The sequence below is a fragment of the Sinocyclocheilus anshuiensis genome, unplaced genomic scaffold (genome assembly GCF_001515605.1).
Source record: "Sinocyclocheilus anshuiensis isolate Anshui unplaced genomic scaffold, SAMN03320099.WGS_v1.1 scaffold195, whole genome shotgun sequence".
NCBI classification, from domain to species: domain Eukaryota; kingdom Metazoa; phylum Chordata; class Actinopteri; order Cypriniformes; family Cyprinidae; genus Sinocyclocheilus; species Sinocyclocheilus anshuiensis.
Genome location: NW_015548236.1, coordinates 2,918,965 through 2,946,884, shown reverse-complemented (window position 1 = coordinate 2,946,884; position 27,920 = coordinate 2,918,965). Strand labels below are relative to the sequence as shown.

At 37.8% G+C, this 27,920-nt stretch overlaps 3 protein-coding genes across 8 annotated transcripts; all 3 read right to left on the bottom strand.

Moving 5' to 3' along the window:
- Positions 1–252: 252 nt before the first annotated feature.
- LOC107654771 (homeobox protein Hox-A3a) lies at positions 253–27,920 on the bottom strand. 5 transcript variants are annotated; one of them, XM_016442017.1, is made up of 5 exons: positions 27,909–27,920; positions 21,676–21,786; positions 6,793–6,853; positions 3,180–3,738; positions 253–2,297 (listed from the first exon to the last, which is right to left on the bottom strand). In XM_016442017.1, exons 4-5 carry the CDS (start codon positions 3,619–3,621, stop codon positions 1,504–1,506), a joined length of 1,236 nt encoding a protein of 411 aa, XP_016297503.1. In that variant the 5' UTR covers positions 3,622–3,738; positions 6,793–6,853; positions 21,676–21,786; positions 27,909–27,920; the 3' UTR covers positions 253–1,503. The 5 variants fall into 5 exon arrangements, with proteins under 5 accessions (XP_016297503.1, XP_016297504.1, XP_016297505.1 ...); XM_016442018.1 differs by lacking the exons at positions 21,676–21,786; positions 27,909–27,920 and adding an exon at positions 17,721–17,965; XM_016442019.1 differs by lacking the exons at positions 21,676–21,786; positions 27,909–27,920 and adding an exon at positions 9,281–9,752.
- LOC107654775 (homeobox protein Hox-A4a) lies at positions 14,462–16,736 on the bottom strand. Its single transcript, XM_016442027.1, has 2 exons — positions 15,775–16,736; positions 14,462–15,302 (listed from the first exon to the last, which is right to left on the bottom strand). The coding sequence occupies exons 1-2, from the start codon at positions 16,184–16,186 to the stop codon at positions 14,977–14,979; spliced, it is 738 nt and encodes a 245-aa protein (XP_016297513.1). The 5' UTR covers positions 16,187–16,736; the 3' UTR covers positions 14,462–14,976.
- On the bottom strand, positions 22,790–24,797 carry LOC107654773 (homeobox protein Hox-A5a). Of its 2 annotated transcripts, XM_016442025.1 has the most exons (3): positions 24,278–24,797; positions 23,930–24,160; positions 22,790–23,421 (listed from the first exon to the last, which is right to left on the bottom strand). In XM_016442025.1, exons 1-3 carry the CDS (start codon positions 24,474–24,476, stop codon positions 23,171–23,173), a joined length of 681 nt encoding a protein of 226 aa, XP_016297511.1. In that variant the 5' UTR covers positions 24,477–24,797; the 3' UTR covers positions 22,790–23,170. The 2 variants fall into 2 exon arrangements, with proteins under 2 accessions (XP_016297511.1, XP_016297510.1); XM_016442024.1 differs by having other exon boundaries at positions 23,930–24,797.

Genomic DNA, 27,920 nt, shown 5'->3' with positions numbered 1-27,920 from the left:
CTAAATAGGCTAAAGACTAGTGGAAAAAAAGGTATTTTTGTTTTAAATTATATTTGCTTTTTTTTTTTTTTTAGCAATTCTCCTTTTAACCAGTGTACTACACAACGAGGTTGTTAATCATTTAATTTAACGTCATTTCATGTAAAGTGAAATTATGAAACAACAGTATTGATACTAAAGAATTATGTGTTAATCTCGAGTACTATTACTAATGACAATAACATCAAATTTGGACTCAAATTACGAGTTGTTTCAGAGAATTTTGCGTTGATGTGTTTTTTGTGTGATGTGTGTTTTCTTTCTCTCTATTGCTTTTGTTGCATCTGTATTCTATACATTGCACTGCTGTTAGTCTAAACGAGGGCTGGGCTTGAGCATTTCAGAGTTTTAAAGCCTTTTTTCTCCCACAGGCACTGTTGGAGGCATGTAGGAGACTGTCACGACAATGGATGGGATTTCTTGGACTTTTCACAAACTGCAAGACTGCAGGAAATGACGGTGTAGGCTACCACTCATACTCAGTACATCCATCAGTATTAGGTTGTCTCTCCCTTTTCCAAATGTCTTTCAGTCGTTTTAATATGTAAGTTTCTTTTCATTTAGCTGAATTTGAACCAAAGAGTGACGTGCACTGAGCAAATTATCCAAAGCTTATTATATTGCTAATTTTCGCACTGAGCAAATTATCCAAAGCTTATTATATTGCTAATTTTCTGATGCTTTTTGTTGAGTAACTGCTCTACTATGAAGGCAAATACTTAAGTCAATTAGTGTATTTTATTTCTTCAGAAGTGGAGCAGCATGGAATGTATGACATCAACAAATGTTCAAACTAATAAAAAGCTTCTGATCGTTGTCTCTTTCGACTGTTTAAGCAACACATGATTAACATTCGCACACATCGATTAATATTCGAACACATTGACCTTTGATAAACAGTCTTGCCTGTTAGCACTCGTTTCAGCACTGACATGACTGGGAGAATCGCAGGATCTGGGTTCCTTTTACCAATTATCTGGAGGATTTGGGCTAAATAACACAATCTACTGTCCATGGAAACAAATAAATACATTTGAAAGACCTAAAAGACACGAGCTCACGCTGTATAAGACTGTTGAATAAAGAAATCGTGTTCATATGCATCCTTCCTCAAGTGCAAAATGCAAAACAGAAAATAAATCATGGACTGAGGAGAATTTTGAAGACTTAAAATTCACATAAAAAAACTGTTCTACTAATATGTGTACTCATACCCTGTTTCAGATTTCATCAAAACAATACAGGCCTACATATTCCCATGATGCCATGACATTTGAGCTTTGAGGAACTTTAATTTCCTTTTCTATGTATTAAGTAAAACCTACAACAAGGTCGTTTCACCTGAGGCTACGTCAGGAAACCAATATGAACCAAATATACGCAGCTGTAGGTGGCGGAAAACGCAGTTAGACAGGGAGCGCAAATGTGTTCCGTGGACTGGGACAGACATACATTGTATCGGCACTATAGATGCGTCAGTTTGGGCGCTTCTTGAATTCTTCCCTGAGAATAGTGCGGTGTAAGGTCTGTGAATGTGCATGGGTTTGGTTCGCACGTTCCTTGCTGATGGCTGTTTCCCATGGTGATAGCGCCGTTGTAGTCTATATTGCCTTGAGGTGGATGCGATAGATGTGTCAGGCCAAATACCGAGGCCCCCATCCCCACCAAAGAATCCGAGTAGCCTCCACCACCACTTACATAAACCGGGCTACCCTGCACTTGCGTCCCGTAATTGCTGTTGCCTTGAAGATGATGCGTGTCGTATTCCGGTGTGGCTGTGCCAGTCCCCGGATACCGCTTCTGAGGAGGTGGGCAGTTATTCAAAGGAGGTGGATATGACGTAGGAAGGCTGTACGCATTAGGCTGGGGTTTGTTGTACGATGCTGGAGAGGGTGAGTCGTAGGGCACGCTGTTAGCCAGAGAATGCATTGAACTTAAATATGCACTCCCACCCCCTCCTCCGCCACCAGATGACAGGGCAACGGGACTGTGAGGAGACTGTGCTCCAGGAGAGGGCATCATTCCTAGCCCCTTCTGGTCCTTTTTGTACTTCATCCTGCGATTCTGAAACCATATTTTAATCTGCCTTTCCGTCAAGTTGAGCAGATTTGCCATTTCCACTCGTCGCGGGCGGCAGAGGTAACGGTTGAAGTGGAATTCTTTCTCCAGCTCTACTAGTTGAGCAGACGTGTATGCAGTACGAGCGCGCTTGGAGGCGGCTGAACCGGGGGGACTCTTGTCTCCAGCGCAGCTCTCTACTGTACGAGGACAAAAAAGTAAACGAAGAGCGTTATTGCGCATGTCCCAGTATGAACCTCACTGTACAATATCAATCGTGCATTACTTTTACTGTTGTTTAAAAGACTGAATCACTCAAAAAACACTGCTGGTACATCACCATGTATTGTGCCATGAAAAGATAGTTCTACATCATTTTAAGGATTATATGGTAATAATATCATGCTATCCCTGTTAAAGCAAGCACATTATAACTGTATCAAAAACATAATAGCTTACTTTTTCTCATTAGGTTATACAAAAATAGGTATTGGCATAGTCTGTTCCGGAAGTGGGGCAGAGGGAGGATGCGATCAGAATCCAACTGTACTGTATTTCCACAACAGTTTCATAGTAATTACCAAATAAAATAGCTGACTATGAATGAAACTATGTAACTGTGCAGCAGAAACAGCGGTATTTGTTGGAGGTGTCATCGGTGCACAGCCTTTGGTAAACTCGGAATTTAAACATCAAACCTGTCCGATTACCTCCAAAAGCACTATCCTAGAAGTTTGGTTTACATGTGGTCCAATGTATCATAAATAAACAGTGAATAGCAATGGAAAGGCGATACAGGCTAAATTACAAATTCCATGCAGCATATAGGCTAGATTCCTGTTTATATATTTTATAACATTTATGTTATTAGCAGACTCTTTTTTACCAAAGCAACAACACACTGCACAAATCATGTTAGCGAATAAATAAAAATAAAAATAAAAATAAATAATTCCATGTGAATACTAACTCCATAGGCTAGCTAGACGCGTTATAGCTCGTATTCATTTATATATTATTTTATAAACGTGTATATTTAGGCTATTTAATTTAAGGTGTTACAATGTGGTTGATGCAATCACCTGAAATGGTACTACAGGATTTCTGCTTTGTGTTCTGACGGGATTCCTTCATCCACGGAAAAATTTGTTTTCTTGTGCCTGGCGTTGGAGATGCGTGCCCTGGGTTCTTGGCGGTGGTATCACTGCTCGGAATTTGGTTTAGGGAACTAGGGGAAGATGGTCCGGAAGGGGCAGTAGGGGGCTGGTTGTTGTCGGGGATGTCTGGTACTGGGGTTTGTGTCCCGTTACTCCGTTGGCAGCCCTCGGAGATTTCACTGGGTTTGTGCAGAGCCGCAGAGCCACCAGGGGACTGCAGGGAGCAGGCCGGTCGATGGTACTCACTTTCCACATGAAGGGCCTGGAGATATTGCTGCTGATTGGCATCATAACCTAAACCGTTTGCGCTTTGATAGGGGAAGCCACTGTAAATTGCCGAGCCGTCGCAATAGGTCGCTTTTTGCATCTCGCCGTTTCCCAATGTTTATTTCACTTTCTGACAAGGTCCTGACACCTTCGTAGAAGAACATTGGCTCGACGTAGTCACGTGACACCTCTTCGCCAATGGGCTCTACGGGTGAACCTACGGTGAGAGAAGATACCGTGAGCGGGTGAAATAAGGCCTATCAATCTTACTTTTCAAAGCTCAGTTGACACTGTGGCGAGACTGGGAGAGCCGGTCACCACTTACCTTATGGCCAATTGAAACAATAGACAACATAACTGAGAACATGATGGCCGCTTAAAGTATTTAACTTAAACACACAATCAAAATTAGCTATAACTATGTTAAATAATCTATAGGCCTATGTTAACATGTTTAAAAAAAAAACAAAAAACAAATAAACACACAAAACCAATATTAAAAAATAGAGCATTGCGTTATTGTAAATAGGTAGTGTGAACTGAATTAAAGCATTAGGACTATAAACAAGAAACAATCACTGTCGTGAATTTATGCGACTTTCATTTTCATTGTCAGAACAGCTTCTTCTAATGACGTCTTTTAATTTTAATGTTAAATATACATTTTTCTATTCTAAACAAAGGTCCTTATTCGCGTCTGGTTTTAATTTTGAAGGTGATAAGGTGTTCATGACATTTTCGTCCTACAAGCCCCTGCGTGTATTGGGTTCGAAAGTTGTAGTAGCAGGAAACCTGAAAAACCGGGCAGACGCGCGTCTCCAAACCACGGCATGATTTCTTCCTCGACAACCCAAAATAATGGATAATGGTAACTGGCACCAGTGGATGCATGAGGGGTCACCAAGCTGGGAAAGCGATATTGCCACGGCCCGGGACTGGCGAAGAGCGCGGAAATAACAACTGAAACGTATTACATTTGCCTATAGTACAATTTTCCACTCTTAAGTAATATTTAATATTATTGATATAGCAACAATAAATACCCTGTTAAATATATCCCACCAGTCTACATGCTTTTATATACTTAAAAACAAAACGAAGAAAGGATCACAAAAAGAATCATGCTTTACTTGGAGCGCAAAATAAAATATGGAAAGCAGTCTATTTAAGGAATAACAGCGATGATAATAATAATAATAATAATAATAATAATAGTAACATACCGATTAAGTAATAATCTGCTCGATAATAAAAACAATCATTTAAAAATGATTTATAACAAATTCAGATATAACTGTGCTAAATTCAGGCCCAAATAACATACTGAGACCACATAATTGCATAAAACTAAACCAAGAGGCCTGTTCAATTTCTAGACGACCCATCCATGCTTGACTTCCACTAACTCACTCTCTGACACTATCATACACATGGAAAGCTAAAAGAAAAGACACTGAAGCCACAAAGCAGGAGACCCAGCTGCTGCACGGGAGGAATCTGGCTTGACTGTGAGTGAGTGTGTGTATGTGCGAGTATGAACTCTCCCTGAACCGAGATTTCAGTGGCGCGGTCATAAATCACAAACTCGCCATTTAACAGCCATGCGAGAACTCTGCCTCTGTCCCGCTTACCTTCCTCTCTGACGAGCAGCACGGCGCGAGCTTCTCTCATTCAGCGGCAGAAATCGATCAAACAGCGGTCCAGGGTAAAGCTAAATCGGGAAGACAACAAAGCCAGTGCTGCACATGCAGGAGTCATGGGACGTATCTGCAGTAAAGCGGCGACTCGGTCGCGCTCGATGACTTAAATTCCTTCCTTCTGTCTTTTTCTTTTTTGACGTAGATCAGTAATAACGAAAGTTGTCTCCTGCGCCTTGGTTGTAGAGATTAAGCACCTTCACACATAGGTACATATTACATACTACTAAATGAATGCCTGTGTTCTCGGACCTATACTAAATGCCACCATGGGCTGCGCTCTAGTGAGTCTTTCGTGTACCACTAACGTGCACAAACTAGTACGTTAACACATACTTATGCACACCCCAGTGAACTCCCTCGAAACAGAGCGTCACCGTAGACAAGAAAAATTATGCAAATGAAGCGCCTTCTCAAGCACAGAAAGCAGTTCCATTCCCTTGTGAACACAGTCAGGACGATATACATGCAACTTTATAAAATCTATAACTTGAAAATCACGCTAAGAACTAGACTATATATTAGACGTTTTGTGTTAAACAAATATTAGCTTGATTGTTACTAAACAACTCAAAACTGAAATACAGATACTATTGGCCTGAAAGGACTGAAGTACTTAGGCCTAAATTAATTACAGATCGTTTTAGGAGATTATTAATCGCAGCAGCAGCAATAAAAAAAACAACAACACAGCAGGTCTATTCTAATAATAATAATAATAATAATATAGTGCAACATTTTAATAAATTCCATGCATTTAAAAAATAATTGGTCATAAAGCCTAAGCTAAAGACTATCGGCAATAAAGTAAAGGATGCTTTTTCGCTACACCGAAAAAGGTTATAAAACTCCCGGACCTCCAAAGTAGCAGGAAGAAAAAAGGGAGCCGCGAGCTGAGGACAGGAGGTTATGGATCAAACTCTTCTGCATACGAATGAATTACCAGCATCAGCTTGTGTATTTTCTCGGTCAAACTAGAAGATGTATGGCCTTACGCAGCACGGCAGTAAACACAGAGGCAGATTCTTGTTCTGGCGCTGCCCACTGGATTACAGATTACCAAAGCTAAAGAGAAAAGAGCGGGCGGCGTGGGTTAGTGAGTGGGATTTTAAAAATCCTTGCGTATGCGATTTTTTGACAATTTCAGCATTTTGGACATTTACGCAATTGTTTCCTTTTTTCTTTCATTAAAACGATGACTAAGAGATTTCATTAATGGCGCGGAAACTGCTAGGTGAAAAGTAGATTAAATGTTCGGCAATTTTTGTAAAACATTCCAAATAGCATATAGAGCTGAAGTTACTGCGATTTAACTTCTTATATTAGATGTGTCTTGCAGTACAGTATGCATTAATCTGCATTAACCGCCTAAAATCGTTACAAGACATTTCTCACGTTAGCTCCTGAGGGTTGATGACTCCTTCATAATGACAAATTGCACCCCAGAAACGTGGAAAGGAAGAAATTATGGGTCTTCAGGTTTCATAAGTGTGTGTGTATGAGTGCATAGCATGTGATAGTAAATAATATATATAGCAAGACATGGCAGTTGTGTAATGTAATAGAAAGCTCACCTTAAGCAAAACACAGTCTCTCGTAGGCTTAGTGATGGGGCAAATTCATTTATTTGGAGATCTACAGCAAGAAATAAAAGTGTTATCATTTTTTTGCCAGGAGAAATGTAAACAGTAACTAATGTCAATATCTTTTAACTGAACAATTCAATAAGTGAACTCTAAACTCTAAATAAAAATAAATAAGCACACTTCTGTATGTTTGTCACTCATTTATGTCTTTTTTATTTTAAATGTGCATTTAATTTAAAGTTACCACATCAAATACTTTGAATTTTCCTTTGGTTTTTATTACAAATGGGTTACACTATTTTCATTGTAAATCCATTGCACTCATTACAAATGGTTTGAACTCTAACTTGTATCTAACACCAGCACAGTGATAAACTGACATCAATAAAAAAAATGTATTAAGCCTACTGAAAACGACCTTGGTATAATGTATCCTTAAGCTTTGAACAAACGAACATTAACAAACAATAGACGAAAGCTCGACATCTTTAATACTCAACCCAGGCTTTAGAGGAATATCAGTATTAAAATCCTTTACGACACTTTGCTTCGCTAATGCAATTAATTACACTACTAATAGATCTAAATGCATATAATAATTAATAGGTGGAGGAATCCTAACAATAACAGCACAAATAAATCAAATTAACGGATTTATTTTTACAGTTAAATATACAAAATATTGGCGCATGTGTGAAAATAAGAATGTATCATCAGGAATATCATAAGGAATAAAACACTCTGGCAAATGTAGCGAGTTCTCCTCCATTTTGTTTCCTTTCTAGAGAATTTAGATCGAATAGTCATTAGCTCTCAAGCAGCGGCCGCCCTAAGTCCCCTAGCCCATAAACGCAACAAACGGGCCGCCACTGCTCTGTTGAGTTTTATTCGCTGTCTTGTGATTTATTCTTTCTGGGAAAACCCAGTTTACACACCGTCTACAAGATGGTTTACAGCCACACACAAGTGTTACCGATTTGAGACTACGTGCAATACAAAGACAGTATCATTAATCATTCACACAGTTCAAAAAATGAAAATGTTTGGATAAACATAAATAGTTAAATTCTACTCCGACAAAAAAATTATCTGAGTCATATTTTCGTGAGAGAAAATGTTTTTGGGCTGTAGACAAATTTTGAAAAGTTTGAAATGTTTTTAGAAAGCAGATGAAATTTACTCCATGAAGTCCATGAATTGCTCTGTATTATCCTGTACAGTTACTTTGTTTAAAGACATTTTAGTTGTATTTCTTACTTTTATTTACATTTATTTTACATTCAATTTGAATACAGACTAAAAAAATACAGCATTTGCTCCTCGGGTTTTGCAGATCTATTCTAATTTATGACTTATCACAGAAAACACCTATATAAAAACTCAGTCTAAATTTCTGTAATTTTGTAAAACAATGTTAGATCTGCAAAGTGTTGCTTAAAGCAATGTAGCATTTATGTAAATGGATGTAACTATTAATTTTTTATTTACGTGTTTAATGGTTGTTTCAGTGCTGTTAAGTGAAGAATAAAAGTTGACTGACGAATATGCTCCAAGTTAAGTTTATTTTAATGATCTTAAATTCGACTCTCCCGTGTGTTCATCCGCCATTCTATGGTAACTGACCTTCTATTTGAGCCGAAAAACTCACTATAGTAGTGAACAATCAGCGGAAATACCTCAAAATAAAATCCATCCTCATGGTGTGCAGGGCTTTCTGTCTTTTTCTGTGTAGAAAAACATATCCGTTCATGATAGCTGTATAACATTATCCGCAAAACGTACCAGGGTCTTTCGTTCTTTTTAATTTTTTCAATCCATATCTCTCCGGCTTTTCAGCAAGTCCACAATGACCCAACCCCACTTTAGTGAAGTAGGCTAGCGCTATCAGCACAGCAGCAGACCGGGGTTCGCATGCCATCCACCCCCTTCATCATAATATCGCAACCATATTATGCGCCCCACTCACGTGACCAAGTGTCTATTAAAAAGGAAACCTTTTTTGAACTGTGAATCATTAATAGAGACTGCTGTTAGTCCCCTTTGAGGAGGATCACAAAGATGGAAGTAGTGTGTTCGAAATACTTCCTCGCAATTTAAAATTTCAGTCTTATTTTTTAGCCTTTTTTAACCAGAAAAAAATAGCACATCACAGATTAGTAGAACGTTGTATGTGGGAAAATATGATGTTTTGGGGGTATGGGCTGTCCCCCACATATACAAAAGCATGCCACAAGTATTTGGACCTCTTAACACTAATAGTTTTCTTGTGTGCCAGTGTTATAGGAAACAAATGCATTCGCAATAGAACAATACCTGGCGTTCTGATTTATTAAAATTATATGAATAAAAAAATAACAAATCTGAATTTCCTTGATTCCCCCCCCCCCATCTAGCATTATCTCTTAGAAATATACCATACAAATACTTGCTACCAACTATATATATCAAAATCTAATATATCACTGTTACTGAATACCTTTAAAGAACTCGTGTGTGCAAGGTGGCCCTCTCTCGGTGATTACGGTGTATCAGTCAAACAAGACTCAATGGAAGTTCTTGTTATCAGCGGACCTACCAAGCATATGATCTTTTTGACCTTAGAATTTGCTCGTGTCAACACTGCATACTGAAAATTATGAATGTGCCTATGGAGCCCGCATATGTAACATTGTATGTGTAGAAGGTACTATTTTAGACATCATAACCTTTAGTTACAAGAGTCACAGGAGTTGAAGCTACAGTTCTGACATATTTATAGAGCAGTGATCTATCAAGTCTACCTCAACAAACAAAAGAAAGAAGACCCGTCCCGAAAGGGGCCTTCTCTTTACCACCATTTGGTGCTTGTTTTCCGGCAGCAGAGTGTTTAGGCTGAAAGCTCATCCAACAGACGTGGTGAAGCCCTGTAGATAATTAATCACCTCAGCCAGGGACCGCTTCTCCCCCTTACACCAATGCTTTGTTCTCTCCAAAGCTACAATTTGAAGGAGTACAAACTTTTTTTCAGATTTTAACATGAGATGGACTATGTTATTATTTTATTTCCATACTCATGCAAAGAACTCTTGGACAGAGGCCAGTGTTGCCCGCTTTTTGTGCCAAGGCGACGCATTATTATATACATCTTCATTTTGACGTGGAGTTACTGTGATGTGCTGTGTGCTTTATCAAGTGTGACTTATGAAAGTCAAATATTTAAAAGAGTAAACATGTTTAAAAAAACTCTTTAGTCAGACTTGTTTGTGTTGTTTAGACCTTTTTGTTAGAGTATTCACCTGCCTGCTATAACTAGAAACAGCCCTGGGGTGTTGCGAGACGCAACGCGAACCCGCCTTGAGTCCCTAGGGTCTGTGTGTTTGCTTCTCATACATTTCAGCATGCATCCTAAACTTCCCACTGACCCGATCACAAAGTTCATTAAGAACGCTTTTACACAGTATTCGGGACCAGGACGGTGCATAACGGGTGCAAAGCTAATCCCCGTCTTTTTATGTAATTTTGATAACATCACTTATTTTTTATTTAATTAATTGTCATTACATTAGTGACTGCAGACCAGCATAAACGTATTTCAACCATTTAGTTTTTATTTCTTAACAAAGTGGTCTGCTGCTTTTCAAGAAGCCTACAGACAGGGCTGTATTTTCACTCTAAACGGTTCGTGGAGTTTCGCCGGGGGACAGAACAAATCTGTTCTCCATGCTGACATTTTGGAGCTCTTGAAGCAAGCTAAGATTACTACAACACGCAGACGAGGATAATTATTTTCCTTGGATTTACCGTGATCATCATCAAAGCTAATAATGTTGTAGGCTACAGCACAACTAAGTTTGACGATGATGCCAGTGGAACGGCAATGATCTTTGACTGTTTAACAGTTCTGCCCATGAGTTCGGATAACGTTTGTTGAATGTGAATGAAATAAAAATAGAAGTTAAAAATCTTCTTTTTTGTAGCCTGTGTTTTGATAATGATAGAAACAGATGACTGACATAGCCTACATAGTAAAGAGATTTAGTAGCTTATGAACATCTAGAACATATTATTGTTATTATTGTTATTGTTTTTATCATTACTACTAGGCTACTACTTGTTATTTACAATTGCCTTACAATTGAGATTTTCAAGAGTCGAAAAGTAGCCTACATAACCACAGTACATACATCTAAAAGTAGGCTACAGTAATTCACTATATTTAACGTTTGTATATAAACTGAAATTTACTGACACTTAAAAAATCTGAATTATTCAGAGAAAATTCCCTCCTATTAAATTGTTGGATAGCATAATGAGAAAACGGGTTCACATCAATACAAACAACATCTGTATATAACTTGTACTTCGAACATGTGCTATATAGTTTTCTATATCTAACATCCACATTTTTAGATTTTAAAAAGCTTCTACTTACTCCAAACCCTCTTTTTGAAGACTGACCGGAAGAGTAGCAGCTGGTCGGTTCTGAGAAGTCTCGCTAAGTCGACGGTCAACTGCAAACTGAAAAATCCGACCGAACCTCCTGTATCTATTTCTAACCAAGAGGTATCTATTATTTAATATGGTCATGTGAGGCAGTCAATTAAAATTTAAGCATGGTAGATTGAGAGGTGAGGTGCTGGTGTCATGATGGAAGTTTAAATTTCCTGTCTGTCAAGATCTGAATCAATGATGACTGTGACTATCTTAGTGGCTGCAGTTTCAGTTTTTTCTCTCGAAATCTGAATATTTAAAAAACGGTCACCAAAACTGATTTCAACTTCCACAAAGTCGTAAACAGACCAGATACTCTTTAAGATCCAATGCTATTGTTGTCTCTGAGCAATGCTATTCTTGGTGAAAGTTAGTCTAAATGCACGCAAACAAAAATATTAGTGCACTTTAGATTACTAAATTGGCATCCTTGCATTATTATCGACCATTTTTTGTATAATAAATAATTTAGATGCGTTTTGAAAAGAGTCGTTGAAGTGCAAATAATTTAGCCGATTTGAACATTTAATTTATATTTTATGTGAAATTAGTCGTGTAAAGTAAGTTATGCATAAACAGAGTACGGTTTTGGTCTCCCTCTAAATTTTAAAATAAAGGCCTTATTCAAGTTCCACTACTGCCCCATGCGTTCGAGGAATAAATAGACCATGGTCTGGAGGGTGCTGAATATGGCGAGGTCAGAGGTTAAGGGGTCGTACACAGTGCTTCAGTTTGATGATTGGACAGCTCGTTTATTTTCACTCTAAACGGTTCGTGGAGTTTCGCCGGGGGACAGAACAAATCTGTTCTCCATGCTGACATTTTGGAGCTCTTGAAGCAAGCTAAGATTACTACAACACGCAGACGAGGATAATTATTTTCCTTGGATTTACCGTGATCATCATCAAAGCTAATAATGTTGTAGGCTACAGCACAACTAAGTTTGACGATGATGCCAGTGGAACGGCAATGATCTTTGACTGTTTAACAGTTCTGCCCATGAGTTCGGATAACGTTTGTTGAATGTGAATGAAATAAAAATAGAAGTTAAAAATCTTCTTTTTTGTAGCCTGTGTTTTGATAATGATAGAAACAGATGACTGACATAGCCTACATAGTAAAGAGATTTAGTAGCTTATGAACATCTAGAACATATTATTGTTATTATTGTTATTGTTTTTATCATTACTACTAGGCTACTACTTGTTATTTACAATTGCCTTACAATTGAGATTTTCAAGAGTCGAAAAGTAGCCTACATAACCACAGTACATACATCTAAAAGTAGGCTACAGTAATTCACTATATTTAACGTTTGTATATAAACTGAAATTTACTGACACTTAAAAAATCTGAATTATTCAGAGAAAATTCCCTCCTATTAAATTGTTGGATAGCATAATGAGAAAACGGGTTCACATCAATACAAACAACATCTGTATATAACTTGTACTTCGAACATGTGCTATATAGTTTTCTATATCTAACATCCACATTTTTAGATTTTAAAAAGCTTCTACTTACTCCAAACCCTCTTTTTGAAGACTGACCGGAAGAGTAGCAGCTGGTCGGTTCTGAGAAGTCTCGCTAAGTCGACGGTCAACTGCAAACTGAAAAATCCGACCGAACCTCCTGTATCTATTTCGGTATCTATTATATCTATTATTTAATATGGTCATGTGAGGCAGTCAATTAAAATTTAAGCATGGTAGATTGATGCTGGTGTCGCTGGTGTCATGATGGAAGTTTAAATTTCCTGTCTGTCAAGATCTGAATCAATGATGACTGTGACTATCTTAGTGGCTGCAGTTTCAGTTTTTTCTCTCGAAATCTGAATATTTAAAAAACGGTCACCAAAACTGATTTCAACTTCCACAAAGTCGTAAACAGACCAGATACTCTTTAAGATCCAATGCTATTGTTGTCTCTGAGCAATGCTATTCTTGGTGAAAGTTAGTCTAAATGCACGCAAACAAAAATATTAGTGCACTTTAGATTACTAAATTGGCATCCTTGCATTATTATCGACCATTTTTTGTATAATAAATAATTTAGATGCGTTTTGAAAAGAGTCGTTGAAGTGCAAATAATTTAGCCGATTTGAACATTTAATTTATATTTTATGTGAAATTAGTCGTGTAAAGTAAGTTATGCATAAACAGAGTACGGTTTTGGTCTCCCTCTAAATTTTAAAATAAAGGCCTTATTCAAGTTCCACTACTGCCCCATGCGTTCGAGGAATAAATAGACCATGGTCTGGAGGGTGCTGAATATGGCGAGGTCAGAGGTTAAGGGGTCGTACACAGTGCTTCAGTTTGATGATTGGACAGCTCGTTTGTGTCCTCTGCTTGACCCCAACAGTAGTTTACACTACTAAGTAGCCTACTGTACGTCTCTAATTTATTTCAATAGACTTCTATTGGGGAAAGAGTTAATGGTATTTGTTATTTAAATAGCCTATATTTTGATTTTGGAAAGGTACTGCGCAAAAGAAATAGATACAGTTTAGATTACATTTACAATGGACGTAAATTCAACTAAGTATAGATTGTCCTGAGAAAACAAACAAAGAAGACTGGGTGGCGCAAACGAGGTTCTGTTTGTACTGAAATTATTATAATTTCAAGAATGGCTCGAAGTGTTTAATATCAATGTATGTGATTTTGTCAAAATAGCCTACAACAGTTTGGATATTTAGAAATAAATACTGCTGTATTTAAGTTAAATATGTAATATTTCAGCGAAATATCAGGCATTTTGTAACGCTGTATCGTAAAAAAGGTCAGCTTAAAGGAACAATATATAACCGCTATATGCGCGTTTGAATTATTTTACCAAAAGGATAACCAATTGGAATAAATAAAAACTAAACGTCACAAGACTGAGGGCAATATAACTTGGTTTGTGAAGTGAACCGTTTTTTTTAGGCTATGTTATAATACCTTAAAAAAATCAAATAAGCAAACCTAAACCATTGGCCTACATAGCATTGGCAATTTACGTAATAAAAACTTCGGAGGCAAGCTTTTAGTCTAACAGCGACTATTTAAAGTTTTTGTTATTAGTTATCAATATAGCTTACGTTGGAATAAAACAGTAACATTCTAAATTACACAGCCTACATTAGTCCTGTGGATTAAACTAAATAGATAATACACAATAAAGTCATTTTTATTATTTTCACGGGAAGCCTACAATTACTTGCATACAGGCTTACTAAAACAACTTGACATCATTCACCAATATACAAATAACCAAATACACGAATATTCACAGCTTTGATCACGTAAATACACTTAACAATACTCTAAAATATGGGACTAAGACAAATAAGATAACTACTCCAGGAAGATTGTTCCTATACTTGTGCCTTCAAGTTAAAATGTCAATTTGTACACACGTAACTAGCGCAGATCTTCACAAACTCGGTATGTCTCGTTTAAAGACAGAAAACGTAACGATCCATCGTCCAAGTTAAAGTACATTCTACTATTGTTCCTTTAAGAGAGAGAGAGAGAAACTATTTTACAGGAAGGATGTGATTTCCAGCTCAAATTAGAGTGGAGGAAGAGGTTGGGAATGCGAGGTTAAGTTGCCTCATCGGACACTGAATAAAAAGTAACCCTGTGAAGTTCCGATCCTAATACTGCTATGTGTTCTTCTTTCTTGTTCAGTTCCGTTTGTGCCGATTTGCTTCTAGCACTATAGGTTCGAGGAACAAGGCGTAGGAAGCAGTGTTTGCTGCTGCTGAGTGGCGTCCGTTTTCACGTGATGGTTGGAGGGCGCAGAGCTCGAGGAGCGGATCTTTGTGTTAGGCAGCTTGTGGTCTTTCTTCCATTTCATGCGGCGGTTCTGAAACCAGATTTTCACCTGACGCTCAGAAAGACACATAGTGTGCGCTATCTCCACTCGTCGACGTCGAGTCAGATATCGGTTAAAGTGGAACTCTTTCTCAAGCTCAAGAGCTTGCTGGCGCGTGTAGGCGGTGCGAGACCTCTTGGGCACTCCTCCAGAGTAGCTGGCGGTCACTAAACACACAAACACATAACCAAGCAGGTGTTATTGACATTCTCAGGTATTGGTGAGATGTCGGATAATTAGTACACTTACTAAACATTTTGAAGAGTACTAAATGACTAGAGTATGAAACAATGGATATGCGTCGTTCTCCGACGACAGCATTCCATTCACACGCAGTAGCCTATTGTTGTAACTAGTTTGGTAGCACTGCAAAATAGAAAATAACTAAATTAAAAGGCCTGTTTGGTGCTAACTTGGTAAGCGATACACTTTCTTTTGAGTCATAAGACACAAACGCAAATGGGCAGGGTGGAACACGAGGGAAATTAAATTTGCGAGAACTCGTAATCACCGGGACTTCGTCTCGATGGCTGTAAATCCTCTAAATGAGCAATTACAACAGGGTATGTTCCCCACATGCCTTATGACGAACGCCCTCCACAGGGCTCCTAGCTTTTATTGCCCGTGCACATTACTTACCGGTATTAACATGGACTTTTTTCATCCAGGGATACACCACCGGCTCTTTACCCTTCTGTGCGCCTGGGAGAGCCTCTGACACGAGGCTACAATCCTTGTTCGCAGTTGAACCAGCACAGCTCTCTGTGGTGAGGCGGGATCCATGATTCTGCGGAACGGATTGAGGTTGCGCTTGATGACGGTCGGTGAAATCGTTGAGGCCGCTGGTTGACACATTACCGTAATCATAGCTCGGCTCTTGGTAGTTTGATCGCGGGAATGATGCCTCCTCGTGATGGGGGAAGCCCGCGTCTTTCGGCCGCTCATAATAATCAGAGGACACGGGCATGTATCCATTCTGCTGATATTCCTCGCAGGGTGGGAAAGAAGGTTCGATGTAATTTGAATTGATCAAGTAGGAGCTCATGATCATTAATTTGAAAAGTGCAACAATTCTAATTTTTATCGTGCTGTCGTTTTTCTGATCTCTCCAAAACCCACCTACTCCTCTGTCAAATGTACAAAGTTGGTCGGTCACGTGAAAAATGCGACCAATCAGCGCCTCCTGTGGGCATCGTGTAAACAAGCACCAATAGCAGGCCAGGCATCAGCACAGCAAAAATGTGTTCGAGTGGTCAATGCGTCTGTTTTTGTTATCGAACCAAAATATATCTGAAATTAATTCGATGTAGTTACCATATGCATCGCATGGAAAACGAAACAGCTGACTGAATGTACAAGATGTATGCTAAAATGCTTTATATACAGCGAAAAACAATTGAGTGCAATAGAGAACGTAATTTATCACGAAAGCATCCCCTTCTAGTGTTAATGCCCTTTCTCATGATAAATGTACAAAATATCTCGTTTGTTTGTGTACAAAAACCTGCAGTTTTGTACCCTTCAGGGACTTTAAATTTTCTATAGGTTCCTCAAAAGAACCTTCAAGAAGGCCCACGACCACTTTAACAAAAGCAACTATATCAGTACTCAGTGACTGCACCTGTTAATGAATAGCACAAAGCCTACTTTCAAGCCAGCAACCGCATCAACCAATAATTTCACACGTCTGTTCATTTGTTACAAACACAATGAACAGACTTAGTTTTGGGGGTTCCTCCACTGGCATCGTCAAAGAAATATTAGGAAAGACCATCAGTTAGACGATTTGCTCGACATTAAAGTGACCCAAGCGTGTGTAGTCAAGAACAACGAGAGGATGCTACATGAGCCTTTTAGTTGCACACATTTGCATCTTTCGATTTGTATCTTTTGAATTATTATTATTACTGAATTAGTAAGAAAAATCTCACATATGTCTTCAGCAAAAGCAAAATACATAAATTGTAATGTCTAAGTGTCTAAATAAAGAAACGTGGCTTTCCTTATTGTCTTATAGAAGCTCCATAATGAAATGTGTTGGCTTTTACTTTTTATATTTTTTAACTGTCCAGTTAAACTTAACCGGACATCTTGTCACCTTTCATGTATTGCGCAGTGGCTTAGATCCATTGTATTTCGTCTTCTACTCTACCAAGAGTAGACCAAAACCCAACTCAGAATTTGTATTCAGGACGTATTGAATTGTCATATGTGGTCTGCAGGCAACCACTAATTGTTTATTGCAGTTGGCTTTTTTTGTTTTGTTTACTGCAATACATAGCACTTTTATTATATTACATAGCACTATTCAATTATATCGGTATTGATATTGCTTAGATTGTAATGAAAATGATTTAGATCCATTATAATAAAGACCGCAATGTCATGTTTATGATCTTGAAATATCTCTATGAAACATCCATCTTAAAAACAATGTAAAGCCAATACAATTTTTCAACCATTTCTCGTTTTCTGGGAAATGCACAACACAGACAGACTCAATTTCATAACGTTACCATATTCCTTTTAGACTTGTTAGATAGCAGTGTTTATATAAACACTAAAATATAACTCAGAAGGCCTACCTTGTGTAAGTTCGTGAGCAAAATATTATCCCTAACCCTGAAGCTTATATGCCAGGACCAGATAAACCAAAATAATGACACATCGTTTGCGCGACAGGTAGTTCCCATGTAATGTTTCTTTATCCTTCACATTTCCATGTAGTCAATCAACGGCCACCCTGAACTGAAAACTCCTGTATCCACGCGAGCTTCAAGTTAGTATTAAACTATGTGAGCCTCATGCGGTTCCACAGCTTCAGAACCGCTCTGGCTACCTTTCTTTAATAGCTACACAGAGATAACTTCAATTTGACCTCTCAGTGACTCAATGTCCATTTCGCCTCTTATTAATCTTGTTCACTGACAGTCTTTGTTAAACAACAAGGCGTGCCCTCTGAAAAGGTGACATTTTCATATTTGTTAGACGCAGTGACCTTGCGTTTACCCCGGCCTTGGACTTCGTTTATCCCATCAGGGAACAGGGTCCTTCTGGAGGTCGGCACTCGGCATAGGCTATTTATATATATATATTTACATTTTCATTTAGTCATTTAGCAGACGCTTTTATCCAAAGCGACTTACAAATGAGGACTATATATATATATATATACATAGACGGTATAAGGTATGACAAATTCATTATTCATTTTATTATAACAACATATTTATTACTACTACTAGCCTACTAGTACCACCACTACTACTACTAATAATATCTCTAATTAGAATGTTGTTTAATTATTGGATTTAACTTATCGATAAATTAAAATTGCTGTCGTTTAACCGTACGGGTTTAAAACAAGCCAAGGCTTTAGTTTTCTGAGGCCCATAAAAAATGATACCATGTCGTCTGTTATTCATTATATAGGCCTACTTCTCTCTCCTTTGTGTACAAAACTGGAGGGCTAAAATTAAACACGCTGCAATATTTACATATTTAAAACAAGTAAAACTAACAATTAATCAAAGGATCAGATGAAAGAAAACTCTGATTATATATATATTTAAAACTCGCATCTTAAGTCTTCTTCATCTATATTACATCGATGGTGCTAGGTGCACCGGTGCTAGCTGTCACATTTTTATTCCACGTATATTACTCAGGATATTGAAAGTAATTTGAATGAGAGAAAATGAGAATGAGACACTGCCAATAAATTGGCTATAAAGAGCCTTAAACATTAAACCAAATGTTAAATGCAACACGAAAAATGTAAAAGGTAACATAGGCTACATTTCGCCAGCAGATTGTATGAAATCAATCTGATTACACAACTTAAAACATACGGGGCAACCTGCACCACCGACCTGTTTTTTTAAATACCCTTGTTATGAAAACCTGCTTTTACTAAATAACTTGCTTAAGTTTAATTTAACCTAGTGTAGTCTTATTGTGTTAAATTGACCCAACTGCTTTTACAAAATACAATGATATTTCACTTTAATTTGAGGATGTAATTTTAAGATAAATATTCCAGTTTACTGTTCATTTGAACTGCTATTGGCTGAAACCAACATATAAAATCAAAATCATTTAAAAACGCAGGCATTTCTGTAATTGGACTTTTGACTCAAAATCTTATAATTACAGAGATAGCCTACAGCAGTTGTGTTTCCCAGTATAAAATCTCCGGTCTCTTATGAAAAGCAATACGGCCATATTAAGCCATCGCGTTTTCTGTAAACACGTGAATTAAACGAATATACAACATTGGAGAAATTTGTTCGAAATGACTCACATTGAACAAATTTTGTCCACACAAATGTGTGACATTCAGATCTTTTTATAATGGCATTTGCTGTCTAACTTTTCTGTATTGCAAAATTATGATTTTTTTTTTTCGGAAAAGCAGATATTTTTACAAAATGTAGGCCTATGCATTCTTTAAAAAAATATAAATGAATTTTAAACAGAAACAAACAGTTAGGATATCCAATAAAAATATGTCAATTTGAATATTTATTATTTAAACAATTTCAGGCCTGTATTCACACAAAAATATCTATATATCTATTCGATGATTCTTCGCTTGCCTAAAACGAGATTTGTTTAAAAGTTGATGAGTAGGCTATTAAATAAAATTATTTGTATAAGGCAATTTCAAATCATTTTACTACAAACCGTCTCAATAACGTCTCGGCTTCGTTTAGTCCTGATTTACCGGTAAATAATGCTAACAGCATATTCTCCTTTTATTGTTTTTTTCTTTTCTGTTGTCGTTTATTTTCTTCTGTTAAAATTAACGAATGTTTAGTTTTCAAGATGCTACAACATGAAAAAACTACTCTTCAGAACTATGCAAACAAAGAAATGTTAATTGCGGAAATATTATCAATCCTACATGCAAATGTCCTGTCGAACTTATGGTCATCAAATGGGATTTATTCAAAGGAAATGCACCAATCAAACCCCTTAATAAAACCTGAATACTCCATCTCTGGCACAGGCGGAGGAGGTAGTCTCTTGGGGATGCTAACCCAGGGTCACCCAGCTTGCAGAGTTCATCGCGAGGTTAGACCTGAACTCACGGGATTCACAGCTATTCCATCTTTTGTGCCATTATAAAAGTGGCACTGCGCTCTACAAGAACAAATGACAGCTACTTGTTCTGCTGTAAACTTTTGACCCCGGCCCTCCCCCTACCTTTACGATATAAAACTCTCTCTCAGACAAACAAACACAAATAAACAGATGGACACAAACAAGCCTTCGAGCTCATCAACTTTCTTTCTCCATTTTCTCTCTTTCACTCTTTTCTAAGCTATTGTTTTCCCCATACGTCTTTTATAACTACCATTTATCATGACCACTAATATTAGGCCAAAACTATTAATATGTTATCAAACAACCTTTATATCTCCAGACAGCTTGGCCTGCTGTAGCCATCAATTTCGTTCTGCTGATATCCAAGCTGCACCCAGATTTGTAAACCATTTCTATTCTACCGAGAGTCCCTGCAATTAAAGGTGTATGCGGGAGTTATTATTCTTTTTCTTTCTGTCTTTTCTATCCTTATAGGGAGAAGGGGCGCAAATGCGGGTGACACTGAACTTGGCCAAAAGCGAGCTCTGCTGGTGGTTTACGGCGTGTGCACATTCATCTTCCTGCCGCCGCTGACCTCACGGTGAACCAGGAGCGAAGACATTTTTCTTCAGTCCCTCTCTCTCCTTCATTGTCTATCGAATTCTGTCTATCTCCCACTCGCTCTCACACTTCAATTTAAGTATGCAGATGTTATATGCGCATTTCCTCAAATAAGGCAAGCAAAAACATCTTTGTGTTCTGCAGTAACGTTTTTATTTTTCCTTATACTATACGTTTTGTGTGCCTCAAAGATTAAATAAAACAGCGTTGTTGGTTGCGATAACTACAGGGTTGCTGAGCAGTAGTGGTGCTTGAAGATGATTATAATTAATAATTACTCAGTTTTATCAGATTTCCAGTCACAAAATAGCCAGTTGGTCAAAATGTGCAGAAATATTAACAAATGATCTATATTGATGGTATAAAATAATCTTTTTAACAGAGGGAATACATTTTTGCATATGGAATTAGATAGATAGATAGATAGATAGATAGATAGATACTTCCTATCCTCTCTCTCAAAACTTTTAGGTAATTCTGGCTTGGGGTCGGATTTGTGCATCAACGTCTACCAAAAAGTCCTGTGAAGGGCGTGGTTGATACTAGGAAAAACTGACAAAAATCATCAAAAACATCTTTAAAAATCATTATTCAATGCATAGATACAAAGGGCAGAGAACGTTACTGCATAGGAAGGAAGCAATTACAGTCAGAGAGCAATGCCCCCTACCACCCATCTGCCGGACAAGCAGGTCTTCACAGTACAAACCCCAATTAACGCAGTTGGAACTTGAATGCGTTTATGTTCTGCTCATTGTTTCACTGAGGGCCTAAAGAAAATGTTGTCTCTCAACAGCAGGGAAAACCCGAAACAAACAAACTCGAACTTACCAAGAGCTGACCCTCGTCCACCCGAGCGAATCCGGTCGACGTGTTTCCAGTCCATAGCAATCTGGTTTGTCAGAAGCAGTTGTGGATGCAGTCAAGGAACACCTCTACGGTCTGCGGAGAAAGAGAACGAAGCTCCACGTCAGTGCGATTAAACTTTATATGCGATATAGTGTCGACTCCCCAAAACCATAAAACTGACTTTAATTGCCACCACGTGACTGTTTTATGGCCAGTGAGCCTATCTGCCGTCTCACTCCGGGTGAATTTTACGATCTAATTCGTGGACCAAACCTCATTATTTATCTTACCCGCCAATGTCACGGATCCAGAATGGTAAAGGGTCTAGTAAAGTTTGCCGCTCAAAACCCTGTCCAGATTTCCAAAGAAGAGAAGAGTGCGAGACACTGGGCGTGGACGCATGCACACTCATGTTGAGAAGTTGGCAAGGGGGACCATAAGTGCCCTTTCCACATCGGGTGAGTAAAGTAGTGATTATAGTGCGTCTCATAGGCCTACCTGTTGAACCACTCAAACAAACTTTTACAGAAATGAGGAAATTGTTCTAAATATCTAGGTTCTAAACAGCGTCTTAGATAACATTTTATCCAAGTTTCCCAAAGTAGAATAGCCTATGGTATTTTGAAGTTTTATGTATATAGCCTACTCACCCTCACATAAATAATCAAACAATTATGTGGTACATTTGACTTTTACGTCTGTTACTTACACAACAAACACCTGACAAATCACCGAGATCTAATTTTTAAAGTAAAAACTTTATTATGAACACTGCATTTGACAACACTGTTTTCTGCACTTCCAGTTGGCATTCAAATTTCACGAGAAGGAAAATAAATAATTAGCGTTTCCCCCGACATTTCAAAACGTACACCACTCAAACATACTCAAGTAGAAAAATGAGGACATGACAAATATGCGGACAAGTCTGAACGGAACGATTTTATACACAAAGATGACAGTACAACACAAACAAAACAGGTAGGCCTATTCAGCTTCACAACAAATAAAATACAATCGATATTTGATATCGAATTGAAATAAATACATAAAATACAATTAATATTTACAAACCAAAAGACATAAAAACCATTTAGTAAGAGTCAAATACTTTTACAGGTTGGCTTACCTAATGCACCTCCCAGAAACTTTTTTAGAAGCATTTTTCGTCAATACGTGTAATATTAATTTACACCTTCATGTGGCTTTTCTAAGACAATGCATAGATCTTTCCACATACGCAACATTACATGAAAACACAGAGAGGGAGTGTTTGTTTCATTTTTTTTCTGACCAAGGACGCAACGCAGGGCGTTCACTCTCTCAAGACCAGTGGAAAGTTCTTTTGTAAAATGGGCAAAGTCTTCATCCCTTTGTCGAACACACATTTAGAATACGGAATCAGACGCGCACCCACACCTATTCAAACACTAACATATTTAATTTATATATGCACGTATACAATATATACACATTTTCACGGCCGGTATCCGCTTCCTGCAGCCGCCATATTCATACTCTTCAACTTGTTGTCCTTTTTCCATTTCATTCTCCGGTTTTGAAACCATATTTTGATTTGTCTCTCTGAGAGACAGAGCGTGTGTGCAATCTCAATTCGTCGGCGACGTGTCAGGTACCGGTTGAAGTGGAACTCCTTCTCAAGCTCAAGTGTCTGGTAGCGTGTGTAGGCTGTCCTGGGCCTTTTCCCCTCCGGACCGGCCAAACTGTCTGTTATATACAAAAGTGTGACATTGACATTTTTAGAATTTTAATGTACTATAATACATATGTAATGCACGACACAAAACATGGCTGAACGGATATGCATCAACCTCAAAGCATGCGTGACATTCTCAGGGACAGAAAGCATAACATTTAATTCGGGTAATTTCCTCAAATGATCTCAAATGAAATCAGTTTCATTTAATGAATTTAATAGCACGGACAATTCATTACTGGATAATCGACAAGACAATTAATAATATAATTAGGTCCTTTCATTTTTATAAAAGAAAATCCATTTTAATTTGTTTACGAGACATGGAGTCTGTAAAATAGGACAGCATGCTGGCTGAGACATATTTCGATGTAACAGTCCAAAACCAAAGTAAACTAACTGTATTTGCATTACTTCCCCAGCTGATTTTGTGTAAAATTTGACAGGAGGTCATTCACACCCAAACTACAACACTCAGAACACAAACAGAAAAAGCAGAACTCAATGTTTGCAGTTTACCATGACTTATATGAAGTTTTCGCATCCATGGATAAATCTGCGGTGACTCGGATGCATTCTGTGCAGCTGTCTGCGCACTTCCCGGTGGCTTTTCTTCCTCCATAATGCTGGACGCTTTAGAGACGTCCTCCCGACTGAGAACCGTCCCGACGCTGTTGGTCGTAGAGCCAGCGGTGCTCGGTAGTGAGGTTTTCAGAGCGCGGTGTGACTGCTCGCTGACAGGAGAGTTGGCTAAGGATGAGCACGGGAGAGGGTCAGAGGAAGGCTCAGCGCTGGTCGTGGTAACCGGTTGATTGTACCGGACAGGCGTCACAGTTGGACTGTCTGTGTAGCTTTGAGTTCGCTCACCAGATGAGAGAAAGTGTCCGGTGGTAGAGCGTCCGGTGCTGAGATCCATTCCATTGTAGCCAAAAGCATACCTGCCCGAATGCATGCCCGTAGAATCTCTGCATTGGCCACTAGAGCTGTGATCTCCATAGTTATGTAAGGGATAGTCCGCGCCATTTGGATAGCGACCGCAAAATGAGTTCACAAAATAAGAGCTCATTGGTTGACAATTAGCCTACCTTATAATTATTTTTAGTTACTACAACTACCTTTATGGAGAGAACAATTCTGCCGTGTGTGTTTGATTTGTGTCTCTTGATGGTTTTGAGCTTCAATTGCACCCTTGCACAATTTATGATGAATTATGGAAATGAGTGAGACGCAGACTTAATGCTCCCTTACGTAGACTCCCAAATATGGGGTACGTCTTAGAGTCACGTGTTTTTGTTGACCAGTCGTAAATCCTATTCTGTGACCTCCAGCGGTAAATTCACGCGTAAGCAGGAAATCAGGGTGGAATTGTTTGGACACGGGAGCGCGCAACAAGAGTTTCACCGAACTAGCTGTTGTGTGCTATACAAGATTGTAGCGGCGCGCCACCCTCTGGTTAGAGGCGGGACTACCTAAACCATTAGACTTGAGGCGAGCACGCGATGGGGTCATTCAGAGGGTAATGACTCTACGGTAGAAAAATTGTATCTGCTGAAACAATGCGCCGTGACCTGCACACAAAACACGCGCACCAGGATGTCTAATGGATTTAGTAGATTCAAAAACAAACGCAACTATAGGTTTGAAATAATCGTCAACAAGAACACAACATCAATTAAAAAAAAGGATCTGATTCTCGAGTATTGCATGCCCACTTAAAATACGCCTCACAATTCCTCATAATTTCATAATTCCTTATTTGGTATAAAAACAGGAAATTTGTTTTAGTTAATTATGATTTAGTTCGATCAATTCTACATGTTTATGTCTTCAAAAAGAAAGAATTCAGAAGACGCTGTACAACACAAAAGACTTGGCCTATCTTTTCGAACATATTGGACTTAAGTTCATTTAGTTGTCAATTAGGCTACTGTTTTTAAGAGCATAAAAGAAAAATGTCTCTGAATACTAAAACAATATAAAAAGGTTATATATTTCACACAGTTCACTGTGTTTTGCCCGTTTCCTTGACGAACTGAGGTACAAGCAGGAAAAAAACATCAGCATCTTATAATTATGAAAAGAGCTAAGCGGTGACAAAGAAGTAGCTGGTCCTCGGTCAAACACATTTGAATGGAAACGCTTTTTATAACAGACATTGTAACTTATGCAATATGCAGAAACGTTCATTCATTAACGAGAACCTAAATTAACGAGTACACTGTGCTATAAAATGCACTGTTAAAATTCAGCTTTATAACGATTTGTCTACTCCGCATAATAAAACTTTATTTAGGTCTACTTTGATAAACTAACAGCTAGGCCTAATTGTAGTTGAAGTATATTTATAAAATAGTAGCCTACCAATATAACAAGAAATATTGCAAATACATTAATGAATATATAGCCTGAATAAATTCAACTGTGCTAAAATTTAATTCACTGCTATAGTCCTGGAGATATTAGCTATTTTCGGCCTTAGTTCAGCAACTTAAAACCCGATAGCTCCGATGTCGAACAGTCTACTTGACTGACCGCGATCATCGTAAAATGCACAAACGCACAAAGACAGTTGGAGAGCGTGACAGCGTGATTTGTTACAGAAAATACCATTATCTAGAAAACAGAAATTGTTGTTTTTAACTGAACTGCGGATTTAAGATACAGAGATCCTTTCTTTCTGCCTCTCTAGAGATGCAGCTATAGGCTACTAGTGAAATATGGTGCAAAAACGTTAAATCAATTATTCAGAACGAGTGAAACAGTCTACACAAACAACGCATTCAATTATATTAAACAAACATGATAACGGAAAACTAAACACTTCACATTTTCAGAAATTCAGCATGCAAGTGACATTGGCAAAACCAAGAGCTCTACACATTCTGGTACTGCAGATGTTTCAAACAACCTGACAAGACCATTTTCTGTATAATGTCATTGCTATGAAAAATAAAAAATGATCTGGAATCTGTAGGATCTGGAATGATTCCTTTCCATTTCACTTCACATTCTAGCATCTGTTACGTTTATAGGATAGCTTGAACAAACGAACCTGCTTATGCAGTAAGCAAAGTGGTAGGTCACCACCTAGTGGTGGTTTTGATGTACCACCATTTACCTCGTCGTTCACAGAAGATCTACATAATTATGCCAAGCTGTTATATTGTCCTCTTTTGTATTTATATATTTTATTTAGGCTATAAATTAAACTTCCTATAGGACCTCTTTCCCTGATAACGATCGACGTTAGATCTTAAGAGCGTTCTAGAATATTTCTACGCTTTGCTTGCTTAAAAATAAGTTAAATGAAATTTAAAAATTTTGAATTTAATAAATTTAAACTCACATTGTAAAAACTACCGCATATTGTACATATATAGCCTATATAGGCTAGTCTGTAATAAATTTAGGTGTAATTTTGCAGTTGCCCTGCAGGTGACTGCATATAGTCTGTCTCTTTGTGCACTTTAGCACGCGTACGATGATTTTCAAGCTTTAATATATGAAGCTGAGGGAAAAGATTATTTGAAGCAGCGTTTCAATTAGGCTATCTACATAACCTACACCCGAATTACAAATAGACCTATTATTATTAGGCAATAGACCTATTATTATTATTGCTCGAAACATCAAACTTTTATGAAACACGGACCACAGGACACCACACCACAGCTCTTGCCTTAACGCAAGTGTGATGCACTGAATACTTAGGATAATATCATCAAATTCAACAAACTGTTAGGCTATATCGACATATTGAATTGCACAACCTTCTCACAGAGGTATACTTTTTCAAATACAAATAGCCTACTGTTTTGCTAATGTAAAAAAAAAAAAAAAAAAAGTTCCAAATAGGAATATAAGTTTTATTAATCAGCCTTCTTTAATTAAGCTGCTTTTATCAAGACATGACCAGTATTTGAAACGTTTAGATACATACTCTGGTCATAAGACAGTTTTTAAGGCACAACATAGCCTTGTGGATAATAAATAACAAGACAGGACCAACACAAACGACGACGACCTCTCCAATCATATGATCCATTTTAGCAATAGTAATCTAATTTAGATGATTTAATATTTTAATATTCATATTCAAAAACGCTTGATTATCCATTTATCATCATTGAATCAAAATATTTATTTATAAAGTTACATTTTGCCTACTGTTTTGCTAATGTAAAAAAAAAAAAAAAAAAAGTTCCAAATAGGAATATAAGTTTTATTAATCAGCCTTCTTTAATTAAGCTGCTTTTATCAAGACATGACCAGTATTTGAAACGTTTAGATACATACTCTGGTCATAAGACAGTTTTTAAGGCACAACATAGCCTTGTGGATAATAAATAACAAGACAGGACCAACACAAACGACGACGACCTCTCCATCCAGAACAACAAACAAACAAACCTCTTTTTTAATTAAAAAAATGTGTGCAGTATTACATGACATCAGAGGTGTTCGATAGTAGCCCATTCAAAACAAACCGATTCCTTACCATTCAGTGTGT